This window comes from Sceloporus occidentalis, unplaced genomic scaffold (genome assembly GCF_023333645.1).
Source record: "Sceloporus occidentalis isolate IW3139 unplaced genomic scaffold, rSceOcc1.0.p SCAF_6, whole genome shotgun sequence".
NCBI classification, from domain to species: domain Eukaryota; kingdom Metazoa; phylum Chordata; class Lepidosauria; order Squamata; family Phrynosomatidae; genus Sceloporus; species Sceloporus occidentalis.
The window spans coordinates 89128086-89152219 of NW_028316986.1; the positions used below are offsets into that span (position 1 = coordinate 89128086).

The 24134-nt window shown below is 43.9% G+C and overlaps 1 protein-coding gene across 3 annotated transcripts; it reads left to right on the forward strand.

Annotated features, from left to right (window-relative positions):
* Nucleotides 1-4245: 4245 nt before the first annotated feature.
* Nucleotides 4246-5142, forward strand: OLIG3 (oligodendrocyte transcription factor 3). Of its 3 annotated transcripts, none has more exons than XM_089528464.1 (2): nucleotides 4246-4425; nucleotides 4468-5142. In XM_089528464.1, the coding sequence occupies exons 1-2, from the start codon at nucleotides 4246-4248 to the stop codon at nucleotides 5140-5142; spliced, it is 855 nt and encodes a 284-aa protein (XP_089384590.1). The 3 variants fall into 3 exon arrangements, with proteins under 3 accessions (XP_089384590.1, XP_089384591.1, XP_089384589.1); XM_089528465.1 differs by having other exon boundaries at nucleotides 4246-4407; XM_089528463.1 differs by having other exon boundaries at nucleotides 4246-5142.
* Nucleotides 5143-24134: the final 18992 nt, after the last annotated feature.

Consider the following 24134-nt stretch of genomic DNA (forward strand, 5'->3'; position numbering starts at 1 on the left):
TACAGTGTGTTTTGGACCTACGTTGCTAAAAATGATACAGGAGGAAAAAAACCTTTTTTTGACGAGGTTAGTCATAGCCCGGCATTTGGTCCAGATTAGTTGTAATAAATTATTGTCCTCAGTTCATATTAGAGTGAACCGACTAGAGTCAAGACAATCTTAAACCACTAGGCCACACTGTCGCTCGGACAGAATGGTTTGTTGTTGTTCTTGTCGTGTGCCTTCAAATCGTTTCCGACTTAATGGCGACCTTAAGGCGGGTCCTATCGTGGGGTTTTCTTGGCAAGATTAGATCAGAAGAGGTTTCGCATTGCCTTCTCCTGAGGCTGAGAGAGTGTGGCTTGCTCAAAGGGATGATATGGCCGAGTCAGGATTCGAATCGTGGTCTCTAGAGTCCAATGCTCAGAGCACGACACTACGCTGGCTCATACATCTCATACTACACCTGAATTACTGTGAATGCTTCCTCAAGCATCCATCCATACAGATCATAGACAGAGACTGCATGGAAATGAATGGTAGCCCTCCATTAATGCGGAGCTGGGACTAATTCCTACGAAACATGATGAAGTTATAGTTTTTGTGGGGTTTTCAGGCTGTTCTAGAAGAGTTTATTCCTGACGTTTCACCAGCATCTGTGGCTGGCATCTTCAAAGAATGAAGTTATTGTGTGTGTGTGTGTGTGTGTGTGTGTGTGTAAAGCTGGGTTGCCACAGTGTCCAAGGAGCCTTGCTCCTTAGAAAGAGGAGATGGCTTTGGAGTGGTCTTCTTGACCTCAGTGGGACTGACCTCTTTAGGACCAGGTCCTGAGCTGCTGGGTAAAGGGAACATCTTCAATGGATAAATTGGGAATATAGCCGCTTCTGTTCTGGTTAGGATCCTCGGGGAGCATGTGGCTGCTTCTTCGACACCATCACTCCGCTCAGTTATTTATCCTCTCTCTCTGATTTCACACACACACACACACACTCCAAAGAAAGTAATGCCCACAAAAGAAGGAAAGGGGACCCATTTTTCACTGTCCAACTTTATCCATCTCCCCCCCCCCCCCCCCCCAGAATCGTAGTCCGGCCTGAAAGTCCTGTAACTTTAGTTCTCAAGGAACTAATTGAATTTACGACCGAGGAACTGGTAGAACGCGCCCTTGCATAAAACATTGCTATCCCAGATAAAACCACGGGATTTACATCCAGGTAAGTGTCCAATAAACCAAAACGTCATCACCTTGATTTCTTTATTTTAGGGGAAAGGCAAGGTATAACATAATAAATAAGTATAATAAAATATCATATACATTTGTATCATCCACAGACGACTTAATGCCTTTTACAATCAACGCTTCAAGGGGAGGCAGAGAGGATTCGAAAACCTGCCAGAAGGATCCTAACACTGTTTACAATGGAAGTAACTCTTTCTCTTTTCTTTCCCGACAAACGCGTCTAAAATCTCCGTTAACTCCGTCGGAAATGCCTAAAGAAATCAAAGACCCAAGGAGCAGTAGGGACGGACTGAATGGAAACGGATGATTTCCAAAATAACCCACCAGCCCCCTCAAAAAGTATAGATTTGTAGAAGGGGGGAGAATTCGTCTTTCCTCGATCTGTAAATGTATCAGTCTATCTCATAATCTGATCGCTTTAAGCAACCTGGCGTAGGTCAGGAGAAAAGGAACAGTTTTGGAAAGCGCGGCGGATTTTGGCATTGCAAAACGGGAAAGGAGCCCGAGAAGAGGCGCAGGTATTTCGAAAAGGAGGGTTTTTAAGGGGAAAGCTGCCTACCTTGTAAAGAATGTAAATGCAAGGCATTCACCCCAAAGTCCTCCCGACAGTCCCATCTTCCCTTAGCAATTTAATCGAGGCACGTTTGGATCTGAAAGCGGTCCTAGGGATAAAGGAGCTACACAATCTATTTAAATCAAAACCTCTCCGTTCAGTTCAGAGGGAGCCTTCCCCTCTTCCGAAACAACAACAAAAAGAAAGTCGCAGCGATGGCACTTAATAAAAGACTAGGCAAAGGTCAGTAAGAAACGAAAGAAATTGGCAGCATGAGATTTCCTAGACTTCAGTCTACTTCATCAAATATATTTGGTATTATTATTATTATTATTATTATTATTATTATTATTATTATTATTATTTAGAGAGATCTCGTAGCCCCTTTGAGACTCGCTGAAAGAAAGAAATTGGCAGCACGAGCTTTTAGTAGGCATCAATCTACTTCACCAGATGCATTTGGTGGAGTGGAAGCCAGGGACAGAGGTACTGTATATATAGCATTGGTATGAGAGGATGTCAATTCAAATGACCAAAGCTGCAATTCAAATGACCAAAGACACGGGAAACTTGGGCGACCATAGTGAGAGGAATCCCTTTCCTTCCGCGCAGATCTAAGTTGGGTTTCAGGCTTCTGGGCGACTCAGCGCCGTCGAAGGGCCGGGGTTTGAAAGGGGGACCAAGTGGCCAGCTGGGTCTTGGAAGGGGCCCTGGAGGACCCCCCTTTCCCAGGAATGGGGCCCCTTTCGTTGTCACAGGCCTGGCCAGGGAGGGCTAAGAGTTTGGCATTACACCCAGGAGGACAAGGCGCGGCCAAATGGAGGACCTTCCAGAAAAATACAGGACACGCTAAAGCTGTCAAAGCTAAAACTATATATAATCGTAGAAGTATACATTCGTGCTTCTTGCTGAGGGCATTTTGGAATTCTATCCTGGACAGAGAATAAAAACTCAAAACACTCCTGTCGTTATAAATTCATACTTCTTTTTAGAGTGCTGAGGTTACTGGACAGCCAAGAAGTCAAACCAAGGGGTCCCAGAGCAAATCTCTTTGGAAGCCAAGATGACAAGACTGAGGCTACTTTGGCCACATCGAGAGGAGGCACGACTCACTGGAAAAAACCCAATAATGCTCGGAAAGGTGGAGGGAAGCAGAAAGAGAGGAAGGCCACATGCAAGATGGATGGTCTCTATTAAGGAGGTCATGGGCATGAATTTGCAGGACCTGAGCAGAGCAGTGGCGCAGAGGGAGTCTTGGAGATGTCTCATCTAGAGGGTCGCCATGGACCGAGATCGACTCGAGGGTGGACAACAACAACAACAAAAGTCCTGGGGCGTTTGGGAATTCCTCCTGGGCAGAAGGTTGAGATGGAGGACAGGTCCTGCACCACAAGGAGTGACCCTGGTCCCCCCTGCCTCCCACCAGGCCAGGTTTCAGCGGGAGGTTCTCCTTAAGACCAGTGAGGATGGCGCCAGCCCCTTCCAGCCCTGAGGTCCCCTCTCGGCCTCTGGATCTGGAAGCCCTCCCCCGTCCCTCTGGCCTCCCCCTCCCTCCCTCCCTCCCTCCCAGCCCCACTGCCCTTCCACCGAGGCCCACCAGGGACACCGAAGGAGCAGCAGCAGGAGGAGGAGGAGCAACCAGGCGCCGGAGTCCTTCGTGGGGGGAGCTGGGTGTCCTGGCCGCAGAGGAGGAGGTCCCGCCACCGCCGAGAGGAGGAAAGCCACCGTTCAAGCACAATGGAGGGTAGGACTCCAAACCCTCCTACAAATGTCACTTCAGGCTTTGTCCTCACCTTCCAAATGGAGGACAGGACGACCACAGAGCTCCTAGAAAGCCATGCCTCTTAGTCCCTTTTGTATGCCCTCCTGGAGAGAAGGATGCCATGGAGGACGTGTCCTGGAGAAAGGAGGGCCTCTGCTCACCCTCCCTCCCTCCCTCCCTCCCTCCCTCCCTCCTGGACCTTCTCCTAGTTGCCCCTATGCAAGGCCTCCCCTCCCGTCGAAGGAGAAGGGGGGCTCTGTCAATCACGGGGGCGGGGGCGGGTCCTGGATCTCTTTGGCTCCGGAGGCTCCGAGGAAGGGTCCTGCAGGTGACAAGGGTCCTGGCTGGAGGGGGCCGTCGGAAGAGCCTGGAAAGCCCGTCCTCCTCTTTCTCCTCCTCCTGACAAGCCCCCTTTCCTTCCCTTCCTAGAGGGGAGGGGGTGGAGGGAGGGAGGGAGGGGAGGGGGCTGCTTTTGTCTCTGGCCTCCCTGCCTTGGATCCTCTATAAAAGCCCCTGGCCTGCGGAGGCGCCGCTTCCACCAAGCGGGAGCGCATCTCAGCCCCACCGACGCCGAGAGAGAGAGAGAGAGAGAGAGAGAGAGAGAAGGAGCGGGCTGGACGGAGGACCTCCCTCTGGGGCTCCGCTCCTCCTGATCCCTTGCCCCGGGCTGGACGGGGGCTGTGGGGCTCCCTGCCTGCTTTGCCCCGGAGGATGCATTCGGACTCGAGCTCGGTCTCCAGCAGCAGAGCCTCCTCGCCGGACATGGAGGAGCTCTACCTGAGGGACCACCACCACCATCACCACCATCATCCACACCACCACCGCCACCACTCCTCGGTCTCCTCCACTCAGGGCGAGGGAGGGCAGAAGGGAGCCTCCGCCGCCGCCGCCGCTGCCGCCTCCTCTTCCTCGGAGGCCCGCCACCCGTCCAAGGGCTCCTCCTCTTCTTCCTCCTCGTCTTCCTCTTCCTCGGCCGAAGGGGCCAAGTACAAGCTGAAGAAGCAGCTGTCGGAGCAGGACCTGCAGCAGCTGCGGCTGAAGATCAACGGCCGGGAGCGGAAGCGGATGCACGACCTGAACCTGGCCATGGACGGCCTGCGGGAGGTGATGCCCTACGCCCACGGGCCCTCCGTCCGCAAGCTCTCCAAGATCGCCACCCTCCTCCTGGCCCGCAACTACATCCTCATGCTGACCAGCTCCCTCGAGGAGATGAAGCGCCTCGTCGGGGAGGTCTATGGCGCCGGACACCACCACTCCGCCTTCCACTGCGGCGGCGGCGGCGGCGGAGGAGGCGCCCAGGGCCCCCACCCGGCGGCTGCCCTCCACCCGCTCCACCCGGCCCTGGCCAGCCCCGCCACTGCCGCCACCGCCCCCTTCGCCCTCCGCGCCCCGCCGCACGCCCTCCTCAAGAGCCCCGCCGCCCCTGCCGCCCCCTCGGCCCTCCCGGGGGGCTCCGGCGGGGCTCCCTTCCCGCACTGGGCCGGCCTGCCCTGCCCCTGCAGCCTCTGCCAGCTGCCCCCGCCGCCCCACCTGGCCGCCCTCTCCTCCAACACCGCCGCCAGCCTCGCCCGCCTCGCCGCCTCGGAAGCCAAGGACTTGCTCAAGTGAGGCGGCTCGGACTCGCACTCAGGACCGATGGGATGCCCTCCAGGGTCCCTTCGCCGCCCAGCAGCACCAGGGAGCCCAAAAGACCAGCCCCCGGCGTCGCCTGCATGCTGCTTCTCTTCCTCTTCCTCCCCCCTCCTGTCCTTCTTCTCCCCCTCTCTCCCTCCTCCAGAGATAGGACATCCCCCCCCTCCAACAAATATGTCTTCCTCTCTGTTGTTGAAGGACCTTATCTCTTTCGTGGGATGAGGCGGAGTGGGGTTTTCAGAGGTTCCCCTTGATCTCTACATCCCTGATTCAAAAGAATTAAACGGAAACTGAGGCTGCGTCCACACTGCAGAACTAATCCGGTTTGACCTCGCTTTAACTGCCGTGGCTCAATGCTTTGGAATTTTGGGAACTGGGGTTTTGTTTAGTTTTTATTTAATGTGAGTTTGTTGTGGTACCAAAGCTCTCCGACCGCGGTCCAAAACACGCTGCAGAAATAATCCAGTTCGATTTCTCTGAAGATGCCAGCCCCAGATGCCCGCGAAACGTCAGGCACGAACTCCTCTAGAATATGGCCACCTAGCCCGAAAAACCCACAAAAAACGATCCAATTTGAGACTGCTTTGACTGTCCTGGCACAGTGCTAGGGAAAATCGGAGGGGGGCTGTAGCCACACTGCAGAAATAATTCGGTTCGATACCGCTTTAACTGCCACGGCTCAATGCTATGGAATTCTGGGAACTGTTGTTTGTTGTGGCTTGTTGTCTGCTCTGGTGCCCCAGGAGTCCATAGCCTTGAGCCTGGCAGTTAAAGCGGTGTCAAACGGGATTATTTCTGCAGTGTGGCTGCACTCATGGAGAGAGAAATCCGCGATCCCTTTCCCCTTCCCTTTTCTCATTCTGTTTAAGTCCGAAGTACAGAAACCGTTCCGACCCAGTAGCCTCCCAAGGCATTTCCGACGTCAAGGGAGTTTCCAACCGTCGGACCCGATCCAGCCCAATGTAATGGGCAGATGTTTCTAGGCGGCGGGACTTGTTCCTTCCTCAAGGCAGAAGCCTTTGTTGCCCTCTTCCTTGGAAGGAATCCCATTGAAACCAATAGGACTTACTTCCGAGGAAGCACAGCCAGGGCTCGGCCTCTTTGCTTTCCTTCAGGGAGGCGAAATCTTTCCTCTAAGGCCACAACAAGCATGGCTTTCCTCGAAGGCTCTGGAGCCACAACAAACTCCAATACCCCCAAATTCCATAGCCTTGAGCCAGACAAGAGTTAAAGCGGTGCCAAACCGGGTTATTTCTCCAGTGTGGATGCAGCCGGATCGGACCCTGCCCGGTTCCCTCTCTCTTTCCCCTTCCTCTTCCTCCCAACGCTTTGCTTGAAACTCCATCTCTCCGGGCCGCACGCGGACGACGGCGTCTCTTTATTTTTTATATTACTGTATATATTCTTGAGAACTTATCGATATATTTATTATTATTATGGAACCAATGTTTCTGGAGGAAGTTTCCAATTAAAAAAATAATAATAATTCAGCGGGGTGGAAAAACAAACAAACCCCGACCAAGGCCAGGCAACCAAACGCGTGGTTTGATTTCTCTCTTTTCTTGCTTGCTTGCTTACTTTTCCCCCCCCGCTTTCTGCCGAAATTATAAACCAAAATGCGGAGAAACGGAGTGGGTTCGGGGTGAAAGCAACGAAAAGTAATTTGGGAAGGAGCTGGTCAAATCTGGCCTAGAGACAGTTGGTTGAAAGTACTGGAAGGCTGCATCCGCACTGGAGAAATAATAATCCGGTTTGACACCGCTTTAACTGCCATGGTTAGAGGCTGTGGAATTCTGGGCGTCATACTTTGTTGTGGCTTCGAGCTATGACAGTTAAAGCGGTGTCAAACCGGATTATTATTTCTCCAGTGCGGACGCAGCCTAAATTAAGCCGCACCGAAATTCAAATAAAACCATGGGAAGAGTTGAGGGAAAGGGGTTGATTTGGGGAAATCGCGTTAACCCTCCCTTTATGGTTTCAGTAAATAAGGAAAAAATCTGCTCCCAGTCCTCTGCTTTATCTTTAGGAAAGAGGCTTCGAATCCAAATTAGAAATTAAATCCCATTGAAATGAGTGGGGGCTCTTATTTCCTAAAGAAGGAGACTTAACTGATGGGGAATGCCTTCTTAAAAGCATCAAATACTCCACTGGGATGAGTTTAATAGTGAGCAAAATTAGAAATTAAAGATATAGCCGTGTTAGTCTGTATAATCAGTATAAGGAGAGATTTTACAACTCCTTTAAGACTAACAGAAAGAAAGTAAGACTTTGTCAGCAAAACCTTTCGTAGACTCCAGTCTACTTCTTCAGATGCATTTGGTGGAGTGCCTGAATTTGCCAAAGTGATTTTTTTTTCTGTTTTCTGCGCCGCATCCCTTGAAAAGGTGAGTCTGGTTTATAGGTTTTTGTGGGTTTTTCGGGGGGCTCTGTGGCCATCTTCTACAAGAGTTTCTTCCTGATGTTTCTCCAGCACCTGTGGCTGGCATCTTCAGAGACACGTCAGGAATAAATTCTTCTAGAACATGGTCAAGGAGCCCGAAAAACACACAAAAAACTATGGATGCTGGCCATGAAAGCCTCCGGCTTCACATGGGTCTGGTTTCCTTCTGAAAGAGGACCGAAAATCTCTCCCAAGGAAGTCCTAACAGCCATAAAACGATTGCAACAGCCACACAATAGCCGCTCTGGAGGGGACAGGCCAGCAAAGGGGGACCATAAATCTTTGCTCTTTGTGTCCCGAAGGAAATGTAGAGGCGTTGTCACTGTATACCTTCAAGTCGTTTTCGACTTAGGGCGACCCTGTCCTGGAGGCTGCTTGGCAAGTGTTTGCTCTGAGAGAGGTGTCCTCTTGCCTTCCTCTGAGGCTGAGAGAGTGTGACTTCCCCAAAGGCCACCCAGTGGGTTTCCAGGGGATTCAGACCCTGGTCTCTCTTTGCCATCCTAAAAGATGACGGTTGCCTCTTTGACTGTATTTTCTACATGGGGGTCGAGCTGGGAGAAAAGTACAATAACCTCCAAAACCCACCAAACGGGCGCCTTTATGAGGTGTTAAAATTATACAGGTTATATTTCTCAGAGAACACGTTAGTCTGGCAAAGGTGTTAAAGACCCCCCCCCCACACACACACACACTATAATTTTAACACCTTTGCCTGACTAACGTGGTCTCTGAGAATATAGATATATATGCACACACACACACATACACAGGATATATATACAGGAGATATATATATCTATCCTGTATAATTTTAGCACCTTTGCCTGATGAAGAAATCAGTGGAAATTCGAAAACTTGCATCATGTATTTTGTGCATTTTGGTTGGCCTCATAAAGGCATCCCTGTGTGTTTGTGTGTGTGTGTATGCATATGTATATGTGTGTGTGTGTGTGTGTGTGTGAGTGTGTGTGTGTGTATATATGTATATGAGAGACCATGTTAGTCATAGGCCTGGATTTTGTCACGGTGTTGTTGTTCTCAGTTCAGAAGGTATGGAGGGGTAAGAATCTTTATTTCTTTCTTTCATTTTTGTGCTGCCTTTCTCCCAAAAAGGGACCCAAGGCGGCTCCACAACATAAAAACACTTTTAAAACAATTGCAACAACTTCGTTAAAACAGTATAAAATTATAGATTGAAAACATAGAAAAAAAGTTTGAAAAAACATAACCGTCTTGACAAAATCCAGGCCTATGACTAACATTGCCTTATTATTATTATTATTATTATTATTATTATCACCATCATTCCCCCTCCGTATTATTTTTTGGCTGGGGAAGAAGCCAGTGGAGCTTCCAAAGCTTGCAACATGTATTTGGTGCATTTCGGTTGGCCCGATAAAAGTATCCCTGTTTGGTGGATTTTGGAGGTTATTGTGCTCTACTGGTCTTTTACTGATACTTTATATGATCTTGGAGAAAGGCACTGCGCTGGACCCGAAAAGGCTGAGGAGGAGAGGGAAGGAAAAGGCTCTGATATCGACTGATTGGTTCCCATCGCTTGTCAATGTCTCTATTCCCGGGGACCTCCTGCTCCTGGTCGCAAACTCCTGCGGAGAACTTCGGCCCTCTTGACCAAAGGAGCTTTGCCTTTGAATCTTGGTTGCCTTTGCAGGGGTTAAAACTGGACCAGGGCGAGGCAACAATGCACAGCACCCAGAATGGAAACGGAGCCACCAAGCATCGTCCAAGAGCCCTTGTAACCCGATTTAAGGGGTAAATAGGTGGTGGACAAAAACACATCCACCCTCCTTAGGTTTGCAAGGCGAGGCTGAAGTTGATGTGTGTGTGTGTGTGTGTCTAAATTTTAGATCCTTAGATTGTCAAGGCGAGGCGGAAATATCTATATATCTATATCTATATCTGAAGTGTGGTGTGTGTGTGTGATCCATATATATATTATATCCTTAGATTTGCAAGGCGAGGCTGAAGTTGAGATGTGTGTGTGTGCATATGTGAAGTTTAGAGCCTGAGATGTTCAAGGCGAAGCTGAAATAACTATATATCTATATCTAAAGTGTGTGTGATTGTGCCTGTATCTCAACTTCAGCCCCTCCTGAAGTGTATGTGTGTGTGTTATATCCACCCTCCTTAAATTTTCAAGGCAAGGCTGGTACACACGCACACATAAACTTCAGCCTCGCCTGAAGTGTGTGTGTGTACGTACGTGTGTATGATCCATATATATATTACATCCACCCTCCTTAGATTTTCAAGGCGAGGCTGAAATTGATACACACATACCTACACACACACAAACTTTAAAGAGAAGGGGGGCTCCCCGTTGCTGGTCCGCCTATAAAAGGCATTGCATTTTTCGACAAGATATCCGATGTTTCAGATTTATTTCTTTAATTTTAATAAAAGCAGAGAAAGAGCTTGAGGCTTCACAAATTCAAAGGAAGAGTTCTTCTTTGATGAGGAGACCTGAAGTTCTCCAAAGCTTACTTGCTTTTCTCATCCATCTTTAAAATCCAGAGACCCAGCCGTGTTAGTCTGGAAAACCAGTCTGCAAAGGGATCTTGTAGCACCTTTAGGGCTGAAAGAGAGAAGCTGGGAGCATGGTTTTTCCCTAGACTTGAGCCTACCTCCTCGGATGCATGTTTTCACCCATATTTAGTTGGGGATAAGAAAAGCGTTTTCTAACTACAAAAAGATTAACTGAATCCACGATTTCTTTGAAACCTATAGATCTTTGTATTCAAAACCAGTTCTTCTTCCTCCAAACTTTGCAACAGAAACTTAGATTTTTCTCTTGTTTATTGTTCACAAAAGGCAAAATTGTCAAGAGGAAACTTTTGTCGTCGTTGTTGTGTGTCTTCAACTTATTGCTGACTTAAGGCGACCCGCAGAAGTTCACAGGGTTTTCTTGGCAAGGTTTGTTCAGAGGGGTTTTGGCCATTGCCATCCCTGAGGCTGAGAGAGCGTGACTTGCCCAAGGTCTCCTAGTGCGTGGTTGAATGGGGATTTACTGTTCTCCAGAGTCGGAGGCCAGCATCCAAACCGCTACGCAAGGCTTTCGATTTCCAGTGATTTCAGTGGGGAAAATGGTTTTCTTGCGAGTCTTAAATATATATATATTTCCCTGCTGCTCACAATAACCAAAAGCGCTTAACTGGGGAGGGTTCTGTGCAGGAAAGATCTTCTCAGATGCCACTTGCTTATTCCCCTAACAAAAAGAAAACATACCAAAACCCGAGGCGACTTAGGTAAACTGGGTCCAAAACACACCGCAGAAAACAATTCAGGTTGAGACCCACTTTAACTGCTCTGGTTCAATACTAGGGCATTCTGGGAACTGCAGTTTTGTGAGACATTTAGTCTTCTCTGTCAGAGAGCTCTGGTGTCACAATAAGCTACAAATCCCAGGATTCCCTAGCACTGAGCCAGTTAAAATGGGTTATTTCTGCAGTGTGTTTTGGACCTTTGAATACCAAACAACTGCCTTATCTTTTCTTCCCTAGAGAATTAACATCTCTGGGAACCCGTTTTTTCAAAAAGCATTTTAAATCTATGCTCTTCTGCACCACTTACTGGGGAGTAAAGGCCGTTTAATTCAATGGTTCTTACTTCTGAGTAGCCACGCATAGACTGGCGCTTTTCTCCGGCAAAAGAAACCATCTCTCTCCTCCAAGAGGCATAGTTCATTCCGGAAGATTTATTCCTTTATTTGATCGGCTGCTTTTATTGTATTATTTTGGGAACCGTTCTTGGGAGGGTTGTCCCCAGAGAAGCGGGAGATGAGCCTTTGGAAGGAACTACATGGAAGGAAACTCTCAGAAAAACGAAAACAAAATCCCTTTCTCTCGGCATCTCTCTGCTCTGCTCTGGGCCCCACGGTAAACTCCAACTCCCAGAATCCCATAGCCTTGAGCCAGAAAGAGTTAAATCGATACCAAACCGGGTTATTTCTCCAGTGTGAATGCAGCCCGAATTAGACCACTGGGTGACCTTGGCCAAGTCACACACTCTCAGCCTCGGAATCCCCCTTGAAAGGGTCGCCGTAAATCGGAAACGACTTGAAGGCACACAACACCAACAGACCTGGTATTCGTTGTCGGTCTCCCATCCAGGTACCAACCAGGGCTGACCTGTCTCCAAAAGTGTGTGTGTGTGTGTGTGTGTGTGTGTAAAAACACGGATTCAAGCAATGGAAGAACCACCTCGCGATGGATCGGAACAGAAAATATTTGGAAATATCCATCACACATTTTAGCACATTGTCTAAAGCTCTCTTCGCTTTCGGGTTTTATCAAACCGCGCTTCATGTCTTAAACAAAACTCATATCCAATTAAAGCCAAGTCTTTAGGGCCTCTCCCCTTGGAAGGGCACTGACACTTTCCCCCAAAGAAGTGAGAAACTCCTCTCCCCATCCACATTCATGGCAGTTTTTGAAGCATCGCATGCTGTCCGGTGGATCTGCAAAAAGCGACTTTAGATTGTATGGAGGGAACAGCAGGCTTGGAGCCTCGTCGAAGGACAGCAAACCCTGGGCTATTTGATTTCTCATAAGTACAGAGCAGCTCCAACTTTCGCCAACCCCCTCTTATTACTTGCTCCTACTGAGAAAGCCAGACAAAAGATCCAGAAGAGGATGAATCTGCTTCCCCCCACCAGCATTTAATCTGGGATCCGCCGCCAAACAGAAAGTATAAATACTTGTACATTGCTAAACATTGATGATCAATAAACGCTGATCATCCGTTTCAGAGGCCCTTAATAGATTTTGGTTTGGTTTGCCTTCAAGTAGTAGAGTCTCCTTCCTTGGAGGCAAACGGAGGCTGGATGGCCATTTGCCGGGGATGCTTTGATTGAGAGACCCTGCATGGCAGAAGGGGGTTGGACTGGATCAGGGCCCTTGGGGTCTCTTCCAGCTCTACGATGCTATGATTCTATGATTCTATGATTTTATTATTCTGATTTCCATCTTAAATTGACCCTATCACAAGGTTTTCTGGGCAATAGTTTTTGGTGGGTTTTCAGGCTATGGGACCATGTCTTAGAAGAGTTTATTCCTGACGTTTCTCCAGCAACTGGGACTGGCATCTTCAGAGAAAGATGCCCCACAACAAACTCCAACTCCCAGAATTCCATCGCCTTCAGCCAGACGAGCGCTGCCAAACCGGGTTATTTCTCCAGTGTGGATGCAGCCTTTATCTCCCAGCCCCACTTTTTTTTTATGTCCCCAAATTAAATCAGTCTCCAGTTGAAATAAAAACAACTTACAAAAATCATGTGTATGAAGACGCAGGCCTAACTTGACGTTGCAAAGAAAATGAAGTAGAAAAAGTTGACTACATGCCTCTTAAGAAAGTTTCCTTCAGCATGCTTCTCCATAGAAGAACAAAGAGAAAAGAAGAGAGATTCTCTCAAATGGTAAGGTGTGCTCTTAGTAAACGGGAAATAAGGAGCGTTAATAAGCAATAAAACTACCATAGACGTACATTTATATTCCTAGAAACATGCAAAGTTGCTATACACACACACACACACACACACACACACACACACACACCCCTTTGACCCATAGGTCCAGAATTGTCAATATATATATCGACTATACACACACACACACACACACACAGAGAGAGAGAGAGAGAATATATTGCTGGACCTACGGGTCAAAGGTGTAGAAACACTGCCCCACCACTTCCAGGTTTCCTGTTGCTTGCTGTTATTGTTGTGCTTTGAAGTAGTTTCCGACATATAGGACCCTAAAGTGAACCTATCATGGGGTTTTCCTGGGGCAAGATTTGTTCAGAGGGGGTTTGCCTTTTCCTTCATGAGGCTGAGAGAGTGTGACTCGCCCAAGGTCCTCCGTTCCATGTCTGGAAGGGGATTCAAACCCTGTTCTCTAATAATAATAATAATAATAATAATAATAATAATAATAATTATTATTATTATTATTATTATTATTATTATTATTATTTTCCCACCTCTCCCAGGTGGATCGAAGTGGGATTACAGTCCGTTAAAACTCATACATCAATAATAAAATACATATAAAATACATCAATAAAAATAATACAGTTAATCTTAGAACTAACTCATCATCAATGGAAATGCAGTAGATTCGTACAATGATCTGGAGGTGTTTCTTACACAAGGTCAGGTGTAAGAGATCCGTCTTAAGTGCCTTCTTAAACGGCTCCATGGAGGTAATGAGAGGGATCTCTTCCCGGAGACTGATTGGTTAGAGTTAGTCCCAAACTTTGGTCCTCCAGATGTTTTGGACTGCAGCTCCCAGAATTCCTGGCTGTTGGCCAATCTGGCTGGGGCTTCTGGGAGTCGAAGTCCAAAACATGTGGAGGACCAAAGTTTGGGAATCAGTTGTTGAATGGCGAGTCAACACATAAGTAAACCACATCGTTTCAGTGGTTCCACTCTAGTTGTGACTAACCCCAATTATGTAAACAGATCTTGTAGCACCTTTGAGACTAGCTGAAGGAAAGCATTCAAAGATATAGCTTGTTAGGCTGTGGAATCAGTAATGTAGAGAGATCTTGTAGCACCTTTGGGACTAACTGAAAGAAAGAAGTTGGCAGCATGACTTCAGTCTACTTCCTCAGATGCATTTCCCATTGTACACTTAAGCCTACGAAAGCCCATGATGCCAACTTCTTTCTTTCAGTTAGTCTCAAAGGTGCTGCAAGATATTTACTAACTATATCTACTTACTATCTACTTACTGATTCTAAAGACTAACATGGCTATGCCTTTGAATTCTATCCCTAGGCTTTAAGCCATTCTGACTTTAGAAAAGAATGCTTTAAAACAAATAGGGGGGGAAATATTTAGACATGAAAAAAATTCAAAAGAATGAAAAAAAGGAGGATTTTTCCTTTATAGCTTGTAATTAGCACAGTATATTTAACACAACATATTAAATGTAACACAACACGTTACATTTAACCAATATCAATTATGTTAGTCTGCAAAGAGGTCTTCAAGCAGATCTGGGTAGTATATTGTTTCTGTGTATGTGCCCCATGAATTCAAAGCGACCTCATGAATTTCTTAGGCAAGGACTACTCAAAGTTGGTTTTACCAATTCCTGCCTCTGAAATATAGCCTACTACAGCCTACAGCCATTCAACTGCTAACCAGGACTGACCCTGCTTGGTTGCCAAGATCAGATGGGATCTGCTGCCCTGAGGGTATTTAGCCTACCAGCCCCCTTTTTAAAGAGGGGAAAACAGTGATCGCACATAGTTCTCATCTGTCCCCTTTCCTTTGTAATCCCAAGCGAGGGAAACCCACAAGGCACAAAAAAAAAAAAAGGGGGGGGGAGGGGAGAAATACTTTTTTGTGAGTTTTTTTTTTGGGGGGGCTATGTGGTGATGTTTGAGAAGAGTTTCTTCCTGACGTTTTGTTTCGCCAGCATCTGTGGCTGGCATCTTCAGAGAATGCTTGCCTGGAAAGGAGTTGGGTATATATATTGGGTATATCCTTTCCAGGCAAGTATTCTCTGAAGATGCCAGCCACAGATGCTGGCGAAGCATCAGGAAGAAACTCTTCTCAAACATGGCCACATGCCCCCCCCCCCGAAAAACCCACAAAAAGTATGGATGCCGGCCATGAAAGCCTTCGACTTCACATGGGAGAAATACCCCTTCTTTAAAACTGCATGGGATCTAACACCTACTGACATTTAACGATATAATAATAATATAATTTATTTATATTGTGCTTAATCTCAAGGAATCCAAGAGGATTACAACAGTAAAAATAGCAAAATACAGTTAAAAGAAAGATGCTTAAAATGCAAAACCCCATTCCTCATCCCAATCTTAAAAGCAGTTAACACTAAAAAGAAATTAAACCTAGAAAGAGTAATAACCCATTATTAATAAAGCTGCATCCACACTGCAGAAATAATCTGTTTTGATTCCACTTTAACTGCCCTGACTCAGTGCTATCAAATTATGTGAACTGTATTTTGCTGTGGCACCAGAGCGCAGTTGGCAACTTGTTTCAAGAACCATGAAGTCAAAGCAAGCCGGGATTTTTTTTTAAAGTAAATACTTGCCAAATAAAAGGTTTATCAGCCGCAAAATAAATTTCATTTCTTTATTTTATCACCTGCAAAATAAAATATTTATTTCCTGAATTTGTGCTCCGTTTGTTCATTTTTTAAATTTTATTTTATATGAAGTGTGTAGTTTTGCCTAGGAAACAAGAATTGTGGAAAATATCTTGAACAACTTCAGACATGGATAATTTTTGTAGATTTTGTATTTATCCTGTTTAAAACTGCAGTCTGTTCATTGGGACTGTAAATCCTACACATTCCTGGGGTTGGTGCTAGTTTTAGTTATACTCAGAGTAGATCCATTGATATCGACGTCTTTAAATTAATTGTTAACCTATATCCCATTGACCCCTGTGAATCTATTCTGAAGAAATCTGGATCCTTCCCACTGAGGTTTTAGTCACTACCAATTTAAGCCCCATTGAAGTTCATGGTTCTTAGTTCTGCAAAGACATCCATGAATGCACTGGAAGCCTTGTGAAAAAGTGACTTTGATTACCAACAAAATATGAGTCTACTTTTCCCCCTTATTCTGCATTGTACATTTTTCCCCTCTTCATGTTCAATGCATTGCTTTTTGAATCCTTATGTATCTCTGACAGAACACTGAAAAATCCACTCACAATATCAACCAGGCCATCCTTGTTGCCTTTATTATGACTGGGAAGAATTATTCACTTTAACAAGATGGACACAGGCAAGCTCTGCATTCCACACTCCCTCTTTTTGCTTAACGATAAATCAACAAAATACATCTCCCACCCTGAAGAGGAAGCAGAAGCAGAAGCAGAAGGATAAGAATAAGATGCAACTGACGTCTTTCCTGGAGTCGGGATCACATTCATGCACTTCCTTGGATTTGATTCTTTTTGATCTCAAGCAATCAATGGGGATGCTTATGAAAGAAGACTGGTTTAAACACATTCTGCATTTTAAAACATGAATCCATAAAGAGACAGGTTTGAGAACTTGCAGCTTCACTGTTAATATCTTCTTGACCAGTGAAACTTAACCTCTGACTTATCTGAGCTAGGCAAGGTAGTTGGTGATTCATTTTTTGCCCTGAGAGTGAAAATCAGTGCCTAGTCCAGCTGTCAAAGGTTGATGCCAATAGTCACTTCCTATTTGTTTACAAGGTAATATCCTCCTGCATGGCATAGTGGTTTGAGTGTTGGACTAGGACTCAGAAGACAGGAAAGCCATAGAAATCCACTGGATGACCATTGGCAAGTGACGCTCTCTCAGCCTCAGAGGATAGACTGGCAAGCCCCTTCTGAACAAGTATTGCCAAGAAAACCTTGGGGTCTTGCCTTAGGGCCACCGTAAATCAAACCGCAGCAACCACAAATTGTATCTGTATGTTCGTATGTGTGCAGATACATTTGACTCAGTGGGCCAATTAGACTGATGAAAAATTAACTCTCTGGGTGACAAGCAGTTCAGAAATTAGACTTGCATTGATTCAATATTGAATCAAAAATTCAGTTAAGAGAATTCAAGAAAGTTTTGATTCAAAATTGCAGGATTCTGGAAAAGAAATCTCTTAATTGTGTCCTGATTTTACAAACAGACAAAAATGCCCTTAATTTTCAAAGTGTATTGATAACAAAGCCTTAATTTCTTAAGGCTTAAGAGTTAGGCTTAACTTAAAGCCTAATGAGTTAGGCTTAATTTAAAGCCTAATGTACACCATAAAAAGAAGGAGCCATGTGGAGCAGGTCTTCTCTCAGTTTCAATTAATTAGTGGGGGAAAATTAACCTGCAATTAAAACATATCTCTATTTGAGATGAGGCCCCAGTTTGATCTGAAGAATAAGGGGAGAGGAATTGAACATCAATAGCTGAGTTGTCAGAGGTCATCCTGCCATTAGGACTAAAGAATTAGTATATGCTAACTGTAATCCTCAATTCACAAAATTTCATCAGTTTAGTCAGGATTGAAGCTTGTCTTTTGGGGCAAAAATAAGTGACCGCACAGTCGTAGGCGTGATCAGAGGGGAGAGCAATGGTCAATATTTGCTAGTGAATCCAACATTACAAACTCAAGCAAAAATTCTCTGTTCTCTGTCAAGCTGTCCTCAATTTTTTTCTGTACATACTCACCCAACTGCACTGAACAAAGACAGATACCAGCCAAAATCTTGCTGTTATTTAAAATGTGTTTGGCTCTTCTGTGGTTTCAGATCCAGATATTTTTGAACTGATTGGTTTGTTGGGTAACCAAAGAGTTTAAATAGAAACCACTCCACACATATGCATTGCAAAGGGACTTGTTCATTTCCTTTGGAAACTAGTGGGTTTGATGAGCAAAAAGCAACCAGGCATATGCAAAGATAGTGGAGTTTGGCTGCTTGCTCATATTAACCATGCATCAGACAGGTTCAGAAAATGTAGAGAAATGCATAATCTCAGCTTGAATTATGAAAATATGAACATTTGCTGGGTCATAGTCAGGGCTCATCACACATTTCAGAACTACGAACGTACCAGGTTTGACATGAGCCAACAATTTTGGAGGGTCAAAGGCATTATTAATGAGAACAGCCCAGGAGAGCAGATCTTCATATTAAGCAAAATAATTTTCTTTCTTGATGGTAATGAGCTTGCAAACTTTTTGCACAAGCAATAATTTTTGAACAAGGAATGATTTCAGGTGACACTGAAAAGGCCTTTGACTCGGTAGACTGGGAGTTCATGTTTGCAACTCTGAGAAAGATGGACTTTGGAGCAATTTATATACAAGTAATCCATGCAATTTATACCAGACAAAAAAGCACAAATAACTGTAAATGGAGAAAAATCTAACACAATTAATGTTAATAAAGGCACCAGACAAGGTTGTTCTTTATTCCCACTGTTATTTATCACAGTTATCCCATGGGCATCAGGACCATAAGAATCTTCCCAAACTGCAAGGCAGCATGGTTTCATGCAGAACTTTAGAAAACATCTCCTATCTCTGGGGCAGGGGGAGTGGGACAGGTTACCAAATACTGCACCACAACCTCAGATGAACAGTATGATTTGGCCTTCAGATTTCAGTCTTCAGATGCTAAGAACAAAGTTATATGACAATAAAATTACATGGACCGTGTTTCCTGTGTTGGAAAATCTCAGCATTCCCTCTTCCCTTCCTCTTTGCTATTTAGAGGAAGTAGGGTTTTGAACAGCATAATATTTTCAATGTCAAACTTTGCTGTTTTATTCAAACCTCTCATTTGCTTACTACTAGCACCAAATTACATGGCCATAAATACATTTTGTAACTTAGTAAGCAAACTATGTGATTCAGGTAACTTCTTTGTTTACAAAGTTACTCACACAAAGTGATTCTTCTTTCCCTGTCAGATCGCCATCTCCTCCTCACACACATCTTCCCCTCAGACATTGTGAGACTAAAAATTCCTTCCTTTTCCTAATCTATTCATTAGCTAGTTAGGATGTAGGCTGCTCATGCTATGTAGATTCAAGCCATTAGTAAACTTTTCATTAATTGCAAGCTACCTGTCCTGTTCGTTTTTGAGTCAGTTTCAGTTCACAGCGAAGCAGCATCAGACTGGGGCATGTTTTTTTTCTGCTACTCTGCAAATGAAAGCTATCAAGTTTAGCACTGATATTTTTGATATTTAAATATTTTGTTTCTTAAACAAAGGCTGAAGCCTTAGGAAACTTGAATTGCCCAACAGCCTGCCCCTAAATGCTCTTCATTTTTGAATACTTCCCACATGAAAGATTTCCTGAACACGTAAAACTGACTTGTCAGGGCTATGTGTTGAATCATCATCCATAGTCCTCCATCTGTCATGCTTGTTCTGTAATTGTAGAGGTCTTTTATATAGAGTAACATTCAAATATATGCCTTTTCCCACACATGCATCTGCTGTCTGATATGGTCTTGCATGTGGTCCTTGACAGCTTTCCCCACCTCATTGCTCACCATAATAAGTTAGGTAACAACAAATCTCATACCTGCCAACTAGATGATGGGAGTTGAAGTCCTACATATCTGGCAATTTCTGGTTTGGGAAGAGTTTCTTTAAATAGAACAGCTTCCATTTTAGGTTGTTCCTTTCTAAACTTCTTTATGTGAAGATTTAGTGAAATACATTCTTTTTTATCAGTAGATGAAAGTAAATGTTTGAATATATAGAAAGAATATCAGTAGAGCAATAGATTCCTTCCTTTTCCTGATCTATTCATTGGCTAGTTAGGATGTAGGCTCAGAAAATCTTATTGGGGGGTGGACTACATGTTTACTCAGAAATACGTCCTATTGAGTCTGCATAAAATTGGACTGCCTGCTTTGCATACATTTGCATCCTTTTTCTTTTCATTTCCTAACAACTTGCTTTTCCTTTGTCATTCTTTCTTTCCATCACCATTCCTCATTTCCTCTTTATGCTAGGGATGTAAAACAGTTTCAGTCTACTTTGGAAGTTCTGTCCCAGAAACAAGTATTTAACTGCAGCAATAAATATGCACTATCTTATTTACAAATAATTGTACATGTCATGTGAACCAAGGCAAATGCTTTCTAAATTGTCTCCTGAATACAGGCACACCGCGAAGTAAGAAAGTTAACCACTGGGTCTCCATTCTTGCTCAAAAGCTGGCCAAAATGGATCACCACTGATCGGTGCATAAATCTTTACGTGGACTAGTCTTCCCAAAGCAGTTGAAAAATGTGCCTGCAGCCTCAAAGGACACACCTGTTATCCGAAACAGTTTTAACCAGCTTGTTAAGCCAGCTTTGACACATCAAAGAGCCCAGACAATGGACACAAACTTTAACAATGGTTTTGCCTCCAGCAAAGCCAGGCTTGTGCCAGTTGTATTATGGCCTCCAATTGAAAATAAATTTTACTTGAATAAGTACCTCAGCCTGATCAGAGGCACTGCCGCCACAGAAACAAAAGCAGTTGGGGGATAAGTTATTGACTCCACTGACAGCCTGAATGGACTTCATTATGCCAGCCCACTCTTGGTAAATGTGTCAGATTTTAAACTGAATTAGGTGGCAGGTGCACAGGCCATATTCCTGCCCCCCTTGAGACAGCAGAGGGCCAATCATCACCTGATTCTACAGACAAATGTTTAGATTTGTTGTTTTTTTTCCAGGCTGTGTTGCCATACGTGAAAGCATATTTAAATCATAAGGCTTCCTTCTTTCTCCCTTTCCCCTGTTGCCTGCCCTGTGATGTTCCCACAGGCAAGCCACACAGCCCCTCTGGTGTCGCACATTGGCCTTAATGCACTTACAACTGTGATGTCATTGATTTATCTTTACTTTGGGTCATTCAAGGTTATGGATCTAGCATGTATTTCTGTTCAGGGGAATGGGAATCACAAGGGAATATTTTGTTCTTTTAATGAACCATTTTAGCCAGTCTGTGCTACTGGTTCAAGCAATTCCCAAACCAAAGTGGTCTAAATTCGGACAGATCCAAATTGGATCAGCATCTGATCAACCTAATTTAGATTCAGATCAAGTGAGCCCAGGCTGGATCAAAATTCAATGGTTTGTCCCAACTCAAGTAAATACACTGAATCAATGGAATTTACACATGTATTACATAACTAAGTTCCCATTCATTAGTACTAACAATTGCATTTAGGTCTCAGAAGTAGTTTAGTCTGCCACCCACAATAAAATATATATGGCTTCACATAAGAAAACAAGTGAGAGGAGAAAGTAAAAAGAAGATGAGATGAACTGGACTTCACTCACCAACAACTTCAGTCTATGAGCACAAATCTCACCAGCATTTTCCAAATAATTCAAAGGAGAGATGATTAATTTAATCTCTCTCTCTGTCAGATCTATTTGTTGGTTGCAGAATGTTTTGAAGGGCTTTAGTAGAGTTTAGTTTCTCTTGTTGTTTCTTTATCCTACCAATATCCAATTTTCTCTTCTCCTTTCCTAATCATTTTTCAGTCCCATTCCATTGTTCCTTAATTTGTTTGAATTGATCTGTGTTTATTGCAAATCTGTTCACCAGCAGTAGTTCAATTTTATTAGGCAGTGGCATTTTCTTACTCTTACACAGTATCCCATTTTGGATTTCATTTTTCAAATTAGGTTTTTGACTTTGATTTCAGTCTGTTCTGAAAACAGATTGTGTTTTCATCTGGTAACAGTCTGTATAGCTTCTTAAGTTCTTTCATCACTTTCTCTCTGGTTTCCATCTACTGCTGCATAACAGAGTAAACCTAGGTATACAGAAGCAGCACATATGAAAGCAAAACCACACATGCAGAAGGGAAAACCATATATAAAAGGACAGTTTTCCTTAACTTTGAAGGAGCTCTAGCATGGTTCTCGCAATACTAGGGAACTGGGCAGGGACAAAATTACCATGAACTGACAGGGCTGAGCATGCAAGTGACAGTACATGCTTCTTAAGTATATATATGTAATTTTGGGGTGGGGAAAAGTAAGTTTTAAAGATGACCAGCATAAAAAAATCTTGGAAACAAGTGCCTGCAATTTGGCAGGCTTTAACCTTTCTAAAAGGGTTGTGATATACCCAAATTTCACATACCTATGTGAAAAAAATACATTCATTTTGGCTGCAGAATTAATGGAGTTTGACATCGCTTTAACTTTTATACCTCAATGCTATGGAATTTGGAGATTTGCAATTTTGTGAGATACTTAGCCTTCTTTATCACAACAATCTCTGGATTCCATAGCATTCAGCCATGGCAGTTAAAGCAAGATCAAGCTGTATTAATTCTGCAGTGTGGCTGCAACCTTTCAGAAATACTTTTTTAAACAAACAAACAAATTAATTTTCAGGATCAAACATTTGAGTTTGGCTTATCTTTAGCTGACTGCATACATCATACTCAGCCACCACAGCATTAGAATCTTGCAAATGAAAACAAGTAATACAAGTAACAAGTAATACAGATAACAAGTAATACAGATAACAAATGATAAACTTAAGTTCAGAATGTACAGTTCAGTCACTTCTAAGACAATCTAAGATGACTTGATTAACTAGTTTACTTAATGTTCCACTCAGTTGTCCTTAGTATTTAAACCTCTAATACACAAAAATATATTCTCTAAAATTAATACACAGTTTCATGATTTAATATTACAAAAAAGATCAAAACAAAACCATTCCTCTTTCATTTTATCTGCCGCTTTCCCCCTCATAATTACTGTTCATATATCCTGTCTCCTTGCTTCCCTTAGTTTAATTATCCACTCTTCTTCTTTTGGAATTTGTGTATTTTTCCAGTACCGAGCGTACAAAATTCTAGCCAATGTGACCATATACAAAATTGTGATAATTTTTAACTATTTCCCTTTCTAATGTACAAGTCATATTAAGCAAAAGAATTAATGGATCTAATGGAATATCTATGTGCAAAATGTCAGTCATGGTTATTTGTATGTTCCTCCAAAATTCTGTGGCCTTTTTACATCTCCACCAGAGATGACAAAAAAGTCCCTTCTTTTTTTGGCATTTCCAACACTTAATATCCCTGGTATTGTAAATTTTATTAATTTTTGAAGGAGTCATATACCACCTAAATAATATTTTTGTGTAGTTCTCTTTATAGCTTTGACAAACTGTAAATGTTTTAGTTTCTCTCCAAGAATGTTCTCAGTCTTCCAACTCTACTGGTTTTCCAATGTCCTGGGCCCATTTTATCATTGAATGCTTTATTGCCTCATTTTCCAATTCCCTATTTTTCAGGAAGTTATAATATTTTGATAAATGTTTTTTCCCATTGTCTTCCATAATACTATTCAAGCCATTTCTTACATTTGTGATTCCCGTATTTTTAAGATGAATTTTATACCTTTCAACCAATTGAAAATATAGATACCAGTCGATTTGAATATTTGCTGTTTCTAACTGCTCTCTTGATTTCAGGGAGACCCTATTAGTGTTATCCCATGAAAGCAGGCCTTTATATTTAATCCAGTTTTTTTTTTTTTAGTTATCTGTAGTCCTGCTATAAAAAGCTTCTCGGGGGGGGGGGGGGGATACCCATAGAGCTAAGTTTCAATAGTACAAACCTTTAATCTTGTACCACATTCGCACCAATGCTCTCCTAAGAAAATGGTGCTCAAATTCCTTATGGTCTATAGCCTTGCTATACCATAAATATTGAAGGCTCTTTTAGCAGCCCACTGGACACTCAAAAGAGATGGAGTCAGCCTAACTTTCTTTTACAGGGTGTTTGGCAGTTTCTCTTGCTAAAGAAATCCCTGTTACATGTGCATGTTGATCTGACCTTGTGAGGTGTTGGGACACCCAACAGGGCTGCATCAGGATTTCAAATTGCAGGCAGGCTCATATGGGAGATACCCTGGTCCCAAGCCCATTAAGGCTCTGTAGGTAGGCCCAAGATCCTGTCTGATCTTGGTTGGCCCTGGTGAGCACTTAGATGGGAGACCGCCAATAACTACCAGG